Below are 13,052 nucleotides of genomic sequence, written 5' to 3' on the forward strand. Positions count from 1 at the left end.
GCTAAAGAAATTACAATTGGGTGATGTTAGCACATAGCTCAGGGTAAGAGCACAGTTGACAGACAACATTGTTTTGTCAGACTTTAACATGTTCACATCAAAAATAGTGGCATGATTTTTAAAAATATATATTTTCTTCCTACAGATTTTCATTTAGATAATGACCTCAGCACAAAGGAGCACTGAATTATTACTGTTCTGTTCTCTGAAAAAGAAATGTAGGAATAACTTCAAATCTATTTTTCTGTGTTCTGATGGGAGCCCATTCAGCATGAAAAATTATATGGAGAGAAGAATACCTTTGGCTCTATCCTTAACATTGGAGTGGGGTGGAAAATATTTATTAGAAAAATATATGAGAAAATACTATGTATCATTCTTGTTAAGCTTTCTTGTGATTATTTCATAGTTTTCATGTGAATTTAGGTAGCTCCTGTAGGCTAAAGACTAATCTTCCTATTGCTTTTGTGTCTCTCCATTCTAACAGGTACAAGTCAATAATTTTTGCAAGTTTAATTTGGAAGTAGAATTTATGGTCAAATTATGAGGGCCTTGGTTCACTTATTTTTTTTTCATTAGAAAAATACCCTCTCCCTCCCCTTTGTTTACTGTTGTAAATGTTCATCAAATTCAAAGTATGGCCACAACTTGAGTATATAGAAGGAAATTTTTAACAGCTATTCTCTTTATTAACTTATTAAAAATGAAATTATTGATACTGTTTTCAGATGAAAATGTTTTCAGAGTTAAATAAAATAAAGAACAAAACTATCATAACAAGTATTTATTTAAACATTCAGCACATCAGCTCTTTTGCACTAATAAAAATCTTTTAAAAGACATTTTGTATCTTTTGAGATATATTTTAATACTTGCTTGAAAGCTCTTAAATGAGCACTAGTATATATGCAACTCCATTGGCTAAATGAATCTAGCTCTAAACTTTTATCTGAATCTATGAAGCTTGGATATAAATGGAAAAGACCACAGCTATGGGGAGAAGACCTATATTGTAAAGGCCTTTCTGCATAGATTATGAACATTCTAACTCAATAATTTTTTTCAAAACTATGGTTATAATTGGACCCAATGGGGGTCTCTTTCTTTGATCAGATCACAGTAACTGTGACTTTACACTGGAAAATGTCACTACTGTGAAGGTTTATCACCTGTAGAGCCAGTCTTTTCTCTGATGCTGTGTTCCCTTCTCATTAGCATTATTCAAAGTTTAGTTGTTAATTAGGTTGACACTTCAATTACAGTCATCATTTACAAGAGCAGTCATGACTTGCTTGCATAAAAAACCAAAAATATTTTTCCTATATACATTCAAAAGGAAGGAATGAAAATATTTTGGCCCATAAGGGCAAGCATACATCCTATTTTTTTTTTAAAACTGAACTTGATTTTGTGCATTTTTTCCTGTCAATTTAAAAATATTTTGAACCACCTTAATTATTTCTGTGACAGGTAGTAATGATGAGTAATTGCATATGAATGAGCATATTTTCCGAGGGGACAAGCCTAAATTTCCATGCTTTCTAAGTATTTTAACATTGTACAATTTGAAAAGAAGAGGATAGAATGAGTTGGAGGATGAACAAATCTATCTCCTCATATTTCATTTTTTATTATGTTTAGGTCAGAAATTTTACTTAAAGTGTTGTGTCAAGTGAGGGCTATTAGTATATATATCATAAATATCTTCTAAAATATGTAAAACTTGAACTTTGAATCATCAAGCCAAATAAGATTGGTAAAACCAGGCAAAAAATTAGGTGGTGTATTTTCTTAGAAGAGGTAGGTACTTTGAAAATCAAATCATTTTTGTTTATTTTAACCATTCTAGTGTTGAGAAATGCCATAAACGCAATTATATTGAAACCTCCCCCACCTCCTTCTTAAGTAACAAATAATGGTTGGCCAAATGCATGGGTAGAAATTATACATGCCAATAAGGTATTAGAAAAACTTAAAATCAAGTAAATGGTAAGTAAACCTTGGAGGCTCTTAACAAATAACCTTATGTATATCAATGAAAGATACCCAACTGACTTCATCGCAAACAAGTAGACACATGTTATGATTGCTAAAATCTTTCTGAAAAGTGATTCACAAGCAGTTTGCTATAAAATAATTAAAGATTATTTATGTCAAGAGGCCTTGGGAAAAAAAAAGAGAGCATAAACCAATTTACATTAGCACTTTACCATTATCTCCTGCTTTCCTTTCAATTAACGAACCAGCAGGTGCTCTCTACAGTTAAAAAGATAAGCTATCAAAGAGGAGGATGATTTTTTGGCTGACCTGCAGACACTGTGGTTTGCCTGCTGATTGGGTTCATACCTTGCTGTACCAATTTCTGAGGTGTTAATTTAACTGTTCCTCTGTGTCACACAGGTCTCGGCCTTGAAAAATAAACTGAAGAAGCAGTCTACAGCTACGGGTGATGGAGTAGCTAGGGCCTTTCTTAGGGCTCAGGCTGCTTTGTTTGGATCCTACAGAGATGCATTGAGATACAAACCTGTAAGCATTTCTCCATTATTTCAGTTTGTTTAAAATAACCCCATTCACACCTGAAAAAGATTGGGGTGGTGGGGTTTTGAGGGGATTTTTTGAAGAAAGATCATTTTCCCTCCCTTTCTACTATTTATTGTGGGTCCTAAAATTAAATTTTATGATGTCAAGCACTTTCTCAGTATTTTATTATTTACCCTTAAATTAGCATTTTTCTTCATTTCCATTATTCGTAAAAATTATTATTATTATTCGTAAAAATGCAACACAGAAACTGATTGATGAGTTATATTAAACAATTTAAAAATACTTAAGAATTCTCATTAAAATAGAGAAATGAAAGTAAATGACTGCTGAAGATTGCTTAGTTCTAAAAATATAATAGGTGAAAATATTTTTTAAAATTTTCTGTCAAATATTATAAAATGAAATCTTTCATGCTAATGATCTTCTTGTCCTCCCTGATATAACATTCAAAAGTATTATTCTTAGTTTATTTGACATGTCTAATTAGTATCTTTTAAAAAAATTATAGATTACAAATAACCATGACATTTTATCTTTTTTTTTGTGAATAATGAAATATATTGCATCTTAGTTTTGTCACCTGAATAGAGAATGTAGTTATTGTAATCTAACGATATTCTGTGATTAAGTGAACAAGTTAGCATTATTTCTTGTATTATGTATTTTGCAACAGAACATATTATATACCTTAGTAACAGTTTAATAAATATTTGTGGAGTTGAATTTAGTTTGCATTAATTAAAATAATACATAGCAGAGAAGAGTAAATGGTCAACCATAATAAACTACTTTTAGTTTAGTCAAATTGTAAGGTTTATATTTATGTTTTTAGAGAAGTAAAAAGCTGTCCTTTTGTTCTCTTCATTGTGGTGATTGATTTACGTTGGTTAAAATTCCTTAGAGATAATGGTAATAGCCTATATTGTCATCTATTCTTTTATCAGTTTTCTATTTTTTGGCATTAATAATTCTTATTTAAATGAGTCAAATTGGACTTAGCTCAGTTATATATCCTATCTTCCTTTTATTCAGCACAATCCCTTCTTCCTTTAGGAGGCTTTTTGTGTTCCCTCCAAGTACTAGTGCCTTCGCCTCTAAGTGTGACATTCCATCTACTTTGTGCGTGTTGTGTATGTGTCAGGACTGTTATTGCTTTTTGTTTGTGTCCCCAATACTTAGCACAGTGCCATAGTAAAAGCTTAATAAATGATTGGTGTAGGTGTTTATTGTTGCTCTAAGAAGTCTTTCATGTCTGTTTGAATATTTCATTTTTATGATGTTATTATGAGTCAATATTCACTGTTCAGCACCTCCCTTTACTTTTTTTTGAAGAAAAGGGCATGAAGCCTACACATAATATATTGGCATGAAACATATCTATAAGCCTTTGGCAACTTTCATTTCTTGCTTCTCAGCTGTGTTTTCAAACATACTTTTTTTTTGCTGCTTTCCAGTGTTCAACTTTTCACTAAAAGCATCAAGTATTAAAAAGTATATCTTAATTGAATTTGAAGGGCCATTTTCCTCATATAATTTCTGTATTTCTTAATTCTCTCCATGCTTTAGACTGAAGTCATCTTAACGGTGGTCTTTTTGCAGATAGGTATGATGAGTACTACAATGCAAAAAATGATGATTCTTGTTACCTTTGAAGACAAAACAAAACCCACTCTGACAACTCCTTTATTGCCTCTCCAAAGGAGAACCAATGAGCCATCACTCTATTTAGTTGCAATTTTGGTCTTCAAATTTCATTTATAAAATAAAGGCTTAGTTTCATATTATTCAGTTCCGCCAATATTTGGTCACTGACCAGTAAGCTCATATTTATATTACCAAGTTAATGTTTATAGATAGGTCTTAAAAAGATATGATTATCTGGCCCCTTTGCCACCTCTTTTGCTGCTCTGCTAGTATCACTACTGAAGTAGAAGAAGGCCTCAGAGGACTGAGTGCCAATTTGTATTTTTCTTTGTTTCAAAAGGTCCGATGTAGCCAATTTGTAACCAAATGACCAGCCTACTTAGTGATTAGCATCTCCCTACTCAACTATTTTGAACCTTGGAATACAGATGTAATCTGTTCTTTCAATTATGGCTGAAGCCTTTCCAGTATAGTAGACCATGCCAGAGCTTATACTGCCTTTGCTGTGTGAGTGAAGGATGTAACAATGAAAAAGGCATAGTCCCTGCCCTCCAGGATCTTAAAATCTGGCATGGAAAATGTAATGTTCATAACTATGATAACATGCATAAAGTGTAACATGAGAAGTATGGATAAAGTGCAATAGTACTCAAGAGGAATGAAATCACTTTTGGTGGGGAGTGACTGGAGAAGGTTTATAATGGAACAGATGCCATTTTAAATTGAGCCTTGATTGGTAGGGTTTCTCTTGGCAAAAATATGGGAAGAAGTCATTCTTGGTATAGGAAACAGCATGAGAAAAAGCATAAAGATTGGGAAAAGTGAGTAGTAGAGTTTGGGTACACTATGTAGTCAAGAAGAGGTGCAGTGTAAGATAAGCTTGAAGAAAAGGTTATAAATACATTACGGCAATTCTTAAATGCCAAGTTTAATTTGGTAGGTATTGGTGAGCTTTTGAAGGTTTTTGATTTAACTTGGGGATGGAATCTTATCAGAACTTTAGGAAGGCCATTTTAGCAGTTTGGCATCCCAAACAGTTTTATTTCAGCCTACCTTTCCAGACTTATTTCATAAACTCAGCATCCTATGTCTTCATTTCATACCTGTAATAGCACTCCCTCATTTCTGTCTCTTAAAATTTCTAGCATCATCCAAAGCTAAACTCATGGGAGACATCCTATGTGAGACTTTCTCCAATCTCTCGATTGTTAACGATCTCTCCCTCCTCAAGTAGTTTAGTATTTACTTACCCATTGGCATGTTCTTTCCACTCAATTTAATAATCTCTGCTTTAAAAAAGGAACTGTTTTGCTTTGTCTTTGCGTTCCCAGTGTCTAGCATAGAGCCTTGCACTCAGTAGACATTTAATAAATGTTGACTGGATAGGATTGGATTGGAAGAGATATCCTGGGGGTTGTAAGAATAGCTGAAGTACTTAGTGTAGTCTGGATGATCAGTAAGAGAGTCTTAGTAACAGGTAGGAACTCATTGTAATTAAATTTTAAGTAATAACCTCTTTTTTCCCCCTAAATTCAGTTTCATCTGAACTTTAAATAGATTTTGATTAACAATTTATGTTTATTGTTTTATGCCAAAATGAATTCATGTAAATAAATTACTTAAAACATGCATGTAATTTCCTACTGAGTGCACAAGCCCATTAAAAAGGGGAAAATTCTAGTGCAGTATTGTAAAACCAATTAGTGCCTTGCTAAGGTATTGGTTGTTTGTCCCAAGTATTAAGTTTCTGTTCTTCAGCTCAAAACTCCTACTGAATTTTAATTAAATAGGCTTTTAAAGTAGATTGCTTTTTTTAAAAGTAGTTTGTAGATCAAAATTAAAGGAATTGTTAGATTTATGTGTTGCTATTTGTCTTTTAAAACATTTCAGTTTATTATTGCTTGCTTTTTTCTTTTTAAATTTTGAGTTTCAAATTCTCATCTTTTCCATCCCCTCCCACATCTACTGAGAAAGCAAGCAGTATGTTGTCTGTCACGCATGTGAAATCTTGCAATACATATTTCTATATTAGCCATCTTTCCAAAAAAAAAAAAAAAGACAAGAGAATGAAAGAAAGTGAGAAAATTATACTTCAGTTTGCTGAGTTCATCAGTTCTTTCTCTGGAGGTGGATAGCATTTTTTTTTTTTTAAATTGGAATTGTCTTGGATCATTGTAGCCAAGTCTTTCACAGCTGATGCAGTGGTCCTCTTACTGTGCATAATGATCTCCCAGTTCTTACTTTGCATCATTTCATATAGTTGTTGTCTTGTTTTTCTGAAACCACCCTCCTTGTCATTTCTTATAGCACAGTAGTACTCCTTCACAATCATATGCCACAACTTATTTCGCCATTCCCCAGTTGACGACCATCCTCTTGATTTCCAATTCTTTGCTACTGAAAAAAAAGAACTACTGTAAACATTTTTGTACATATAGGTTCCTTTTCCTTTTACTTTGATCTTTCTGGGATATGGACCTAATAGTAGTATTGCTGGCTTATAGGGTATGCACAGTATTATTATAGTTCTGAATCGTTCTATAAGAATAGTTGGACCAGTGCCCTTCTCCACCAGCAGTTCATTAGTGTACCTATTTCTTCCTGTTTCCCTCCCTATTTTTTAAATAGGGCAAATGTTCATACAGATTTCCTTTAAATTATTGCAACTTTAACCTTTTTTTCATTTTAATTGAGATTCACAGATGAAGTTAAAATTATTAAATTATAGAACTTTAGATCCTAAAGGAAACTTAGAAATCATGTAATTCAACTCCTTTATTTTATAAATTAATAAAATAGGTCCCAAAGAGATAAAATGACTTTTCCAAGGTTACAATGTGATTTAAATGATTTTGGAGTATCATTGTTTTGAATAGGCCATCCTGTAAATAAGCAAACCACCTACATGCCATTATGTAACTGTACTTCTTTTTTAACCTGAGAAAGAATTTAAGGTTATCTACTAACCCCGTTTATTTCAGGCACATAGAAGCAGAATCAAAGAGTTCTAAAAACTTGACCTGGGTCACACAGGTAATTAGAAGTAAACGTGAGAGTAAAAGAATTAAGGTCTCATAATAACCTCTGTTTCTATGGTATAACTCTTTCCACTGTGCCATATAATGATGGTGTTTGAAAAGTCTTTTCAAAATCCTGCTGAAAGACTTACCAAAGGCATTCAGTAGAAAGAATTCCTATCAGTTTTTAGATACCTTACTCTTACTCTCTCCAGACTTCACCTTCTCCTCCTTTGCCCAGTCTGGAAACCTCAGCCCTCAAGTCCTCCTTCCCTGATTTGTGATTAACTCTCCATGACCACCATTTTGGGAAGGGACACCAGCTGTTTCACTTTACCTTTGAGATCTATTCACAGATTTGAGCAAAGGTTTCTTCTCAGACCCAACTCTGAGGTCTTTTCTCCCCCACTTAAAGATGTGATCTTAACTAATTCTGTTTATACAGAAAGCAATTTCTTATGTGAAATATTCTTTTCTATCTCATGAGGAAACAGAATTCCCATTTCTACCAGCCAGCTAGGCCACAAACTTTGGTCCCATAATCACTAATTCCAGGTGTTAGTGTTTCTGAATCTCAGAGTCTTCACATCAGTCATATGTAAATTAGAAGCTGTCATTTTTACTCAGTCATTTTTTACTCTGTCTTTTCTGTCCGGGTTCTCTTCTCAGTGTCTTTCTCACAACTCTTTTTGTGCCCCATTCATTAATAAAATTGTCCATGTAAGAAAGGGTTTACCATGTATAAAAACATACTGCATATCAAGTAATAAGTAGAATAATTAGACTATGACTTTCTTGTCTTTCCTGAAAATATTAGTATCTTCACATATTTTTTCTTAGTGATTAACCAACAGAAATTTTTTTCATTTGTAGGATAGTTAGGTAGGTGTTTAAGAAGGAAATGAGGTTTAATAGTTACAGACTGTAGAACAGTGATTGTGAGAAATTTTGTATATACTCATATGCACATAATGCACATAATAATAGCTTTTAGTCTTAGACTGTCAAATTTCGAATAGTTTCTGTTACACTTAGATTGTAATAATGTACTTATATGGTAAAAATAAACTGGTATTATTTTTAATTTTTAATGTAATTTTATTCCTAGTCTAGTTTCTTTTCTATTAAATCTAATTTCTTCCAGGCTTTGTCTTTTGACTTATGCTAACTTAATAAACTGACATCTGAGAAATATATCTGTGATAGGGTGAATATCATTTTTTCAATAATAAGTTTTCTCTGTCTCTATAATAAAAAAGTGCTATAAAAACAAACTGCATGGGGACCAAAAGAAAGCTAGGCTGGCAGAATACTATCTAGTAAAAGCATCACTAGACATGAACTGGGAGGTAACTCTCAGCAAGAGACTTTATTCAAGAAAGTACAAAGTGACGTCCTTAGCTAAGAAGATGGGAGAAGGATTGCTCTCTGAGGTTTGAGGAATGAATTAATCAGTAAGCATTTATGTTGAACCTATAGTATGCCAAGCACTATTATACTTGCCATACATACAAGTAACAAATAAATAACGAAACAGTGCCTTCTCTGAAGGAGCTATTTTCTAATGGAGAAACAATGAGTACATATACCATTACATGTGTAACAAGTATATATTTACAGAATACATTTTAGGAGAACAAATGCAAATAAGTAGTGCAGCTAAGTGTGCAGTGGATAGAGTGCTGAGCCTAGAGCTGGAAAGGCTCCTTTTCTTTAGTTCAAATGTGGCCTTAGGTACTTTACTTGCTGTGTGATTCTGGGTAAACCACTTCATCCTGTTTGCCTCAGTCTGTAAAATGAGTGGGAGAAGGAAATGGCAGACCATTCCAGCATTTTTGACAAGAAAACCCCAAATGAGGTAACAAAGAATTGGACACAACTGAAAAACAACCAAACAATAAAACAACTACAAATAAATATAAGCGAAAATTTGGAAGATCTTTTGTGATAAGTGGAATATAGAACTCATGGGAGGGGGTTATAAAGTTGCCTTGTGATAGTGAGGGTCCAGTTGAGAGATTAGATAGCCTACATTTGTCATGAATCCAGTCAGCTCAGTTATGCAACTTCTTTCAACCCTGTTTAGCAGTATGTGAGCAGAAGTAAAGGATTTTGTAATAGTAACCCAGTGTTAGAAAAAAAAAGTAAGGTTTGGAACTTCCAGTACATGTGTACCAGAAGGCATAAGTCCTCCTCTGGGAGTTTCTTAAGGGTATACCAATAGATATTTTGTGGGCTACCAATGACTTATTGATTTGCCAATAGCATTTTCTCAGTTCTTAACTTCCATTGGGATTGGACATTGAACACCCCAGTCTTGAAATGCTCATCCCTTCAGATCCATGGCATTGCATTGTCCTGGTTCACATTACCTCTGTGTTTCTTGTTTTCCCTCCTTTGCTACCTTCACTTGTAGTTTCTTTCTTTTATTGGGGGAGGAGGGACATGCACACACACACACACACACACACACACACACACACACACTCTCTCTCTCTCTCTCTCTCTCTCTCTCTTTCTCTCTTTCTCAAATGTTGTTATTCCTTAAGATAGTGGATCACATTTCTTCTCCCTCTTTTCTCCCTTCCCTGACAATCTCATTTACCCTGAGGCAACAACAGTTGCCACAGTGATCTCCCAGACCAGCATTTCATGGTGATTACAGTACTGTAGTTGTGGTCAGGAAGACCTGGATTTAAATCATTCATCTGACATTGGTTTTGTGACAATGGACACTTAACTTCTCTGAACCTTAGTTCCCTCATTTGTAAAAATTGAGATGATAATACTTCCCTCATAGAGTTATTGTGGGCATCAAAGAGATAAAGTATGGCACTTTATAAATTTAAAATGCTATTGGAATGTCTAATTTTCTCTAGTCCTGACTTTTGTCCGAAGTTCCGCTTCCATATTTTCTACCAGAATGATAGACATCTCTACCCTTTTATTCCAACATCATCAGAAATTCAACAGTCCAAATTAATTAAGAGGAGTTGGTAAAGACTCCCTATAGGAAATGGAATTTTACTTGGAATTTAAAGGAAACCAGAGAAGCTAGTAAGTGGAGATGGGAAGGGAGAACATTCCAGTCACAGGGGGACAGACAAAGAAAGTGTCTGGAGCTAAGAGATGGAGTGTGTCTGGTTCATGCAACATCCAAAAAGCCAATGTCACTAGATTGAGGAGTATGTGGCAGAAAGTCAAGTGAGATAAGACTGGAAAAGTAGGATGAGGTCTAGGTTAAGTTGGGCTTTAAAGTCCAAACAGAGGATTTTGTATTTGATCTTGGAGGGGATAGGGAGCCCCTGGAGCTTATTGAATCAGGGTGAGGGTGAGGGAGTGACATGATTAGACCTGCTCTTCAGGAAAATCACTTTATTGTCTGAATGGAGGATGGGGAGAAACTTAAAGCAGGAAAACTGACCAGCAAGCTATTTCAATAACCCAGGCAAAAGAGCCTGCACCAAAGTGCTGTAGTATCATAGGAGAGAAGGGGATGTATATGAGAGATGTTGCAAAGATGAAACTGACAAGTCTTAATAATGAATTGGGATGAGAGAGAGTGAGGAGAAGAGGATGACTTCTAGGTTGTGAGCCTGAGGGCCTGAGAGGAATGGTGTTGCCCTCTATAGTAATAGGGAGAGTAGGAAGTGGTGGTGCTTTGGAGGAAAAGATAATGAGTTTGGTTTTGGGCATGTTTAATTTAACATATCTATCGTACATCCATTTTTAGATATCTGAAAGGTAGCTGGGAAATGTAAGATTAGAGGTCAACAAGAGAGGTTGGGGCAGAATAAGTAAGTTTATTTGACAATCAGACAACAATCAGAGATGGAAATTAAATCCATGGGCATCAATGAGATCACCAAATGAAATAGTGCCCAGGAGAGAATGAGAAGAAAGAAAATAAAGGCATTGTTATTGTAGATGGCCTTTTCAAATCCTTTCTGTTATAAGATCTGAACAATACATCATTCTCATTATCCTACGAGCTCCGTAAAGGGAGGCCCATATATCCCAAAGTGCCAAAGGTTTATAAACATATATATGCATACAAACACATATAAGTATGTATATATGTGTATGGCTATAGACACAGACATTTATATACATTGAGTATCCCATAACTAGATGGTATCTTTTTGACTGTTTATTGATGACTTTACAAATCTCTATTTAAATTTAGGGAGAGCCCATCACTTTTTGTGAGGATAGTTTTGTAAAGCATCGTTCCAGCTTAATGAAGCAATTTTTGGAAACTGCAGTGAACCTTCAACTTTTCAAGCAGGTAAGTGTGGACAACTTTAATTTAATTCTCTGACATACAGTTATCACTGCAACTTTTTTTATTATTTTGGAGCTATGTTTCAATCCTGCTAAGCTGGGATCTTTTCTAGGGAAAACTAACTTGTTTCTTTTATTGCCAGATGAAATGTTCCCCCTCCCCCTCAGTTTTGTAATACTCTAGCCATTTTTTTTTGTGCAGACTTAAAGGGAAACTCCAGTTGTGATCTGCTTTCTGCTCTCCAAACTTTTCTCCTCCTCCACCATCACCACCACCAGTTGCTATGCTGTCATCCTTGGGGCACTGAGAAATTCATTAACTTGCCCTAGTTTGGAGTCTAAGGCAAGATTTTTACCTAGGTCTTTTAAAACCAGCTATCAATCTACCCCCATGTTCCCTTTCCAAGTACCCTCTGCAAACTTTATATGTTAATAATTACTGCTATGAAAAGCTTCATGTTTACTAACTTGTAATTGTTGTGATCTTCTGAGGACCACATTTATCCCTAGTGTAAGGCAACAGACCTCAGTGTATTTAAAGAGCCTTATGTTGGGTCAGAATAGTATGGCAAAGGAACTCAATCAACAAGCATTTACTTAGTAGTGCCTGCTCAGTCTCAGGTACTTTGCTAAGCCCTGGGGATACAAAGAAAGGTAAAAATGTAGTTACTGCTTTCAAGTTGTTCACAGTTTAATGTGGGATACTACATGGTAACAACTATATACAAACAAGCCATATGGTTGGTTGTTGTCCTTCATTCTCATAGAGCACCAAAATGACATCACTGTTAGTGTCAAGTTACAATGTGCTTAACTGTGACCGATCAGACCAGTACAAAGCTTGGAATGCTTTACCACAGGTCAGGCTCCAATAGTTCATGTGAACATGTGGGTGTGGACTCTCTAAATGTGTGTATTTCAGGTTCTTTTGAGTTATTTCAATGCTGCTTTGCTCATAGAGCAGGCACTACATTCTTTGATGAGAGCACACCATGCTGGGTGGTCCTGTGCCAGTGTCTCCCATGTCATACAATCGGTTCCAGAGTTCTTCAGAGAGACCTTAAGAGTATCCTTGTATTGCTTCTTCTGACCACCATGTGAGCACTTGTCCTGTGTGAGTTCTCTGTAAAATAGTCCTTTAGGCAAGTATACATTTGGCTTTCAAATAATATGTTGCCCTCTCTGCAGTAGACTTTGAATGCTTGGCAGTTTAGTTCAAGAAAGGATCTCAGTGTCTGGTACTTTGTCCTGCCAGGTGATCTTCAGAATCTTTCTAAGACAATGCAAATGGAAGTGATTCAATTTCCTGGCATGGCTCTCATATACTCTCCAGGTTTCATAGGCACACAATAATAAGGTCAGCACAGTAGCTCTGTAGACCTTCAGTTTGGTAGTCAGTCTAATACCTCCTCTCCCACACTTTCCTTTGAAGCCTCTGAAACACTGAGCTATCTCTGGCAATCATGTGCCAACCTCATTATTAGTGTGTACGTTCCTGGAAGGTACACTACCAAGGTAAGTGAACTTATCCACAGTATCCATTTGCTATAACTGACAGTTCCA

General features: G+C 35.1%; 1 protein-coding gene across 3 annotated transcripts in view; it reads left to right on the forward strand.

Annotated features, from left to right (window-relative positions):
* The window catches only part of DENND1B (DENN domain containing 1B), a 334,070-nt gene that overhangs the window by 255,214 nt on the left and 65,804 nt on the right, over window positions 1–13,052 (forward strand). For all 3 annotated transcript variants that reach the window (XM_072648309.1, XM_072648308.1, XM_072648307.1), the window contains exons 13-14: window positions 2,401–2,526; window positions 11,392–11,493. In XM_072648309.1, the coding sequence (XP_072504410.1) occupies window positions 2,401–2,526; window positions 11,392–11,493 (228 nt within the window). The remainder of the gene's footprint in view (window positions 1–2,400; window positions 2,527–11,391; window positions 11,494–13,052) is intronic.

Source organism: Notamacropus eugenii, chromosome 2 (genome assembly GCF_028372415.1).
Source record: "Notamacropus eugenii isolate mMacEug1 chromosome 2, mMacEug1.pri_v2, whole genome shotgun sequence".
In the NCBI taxonomy this organism is placed as follows: domain Eukaryota; kingdom Metazoa; phylum Chordata; class Mammalia; order Diprotodontia; family Macropodidae; genus Notamacropus; species Notamacropus eugenii.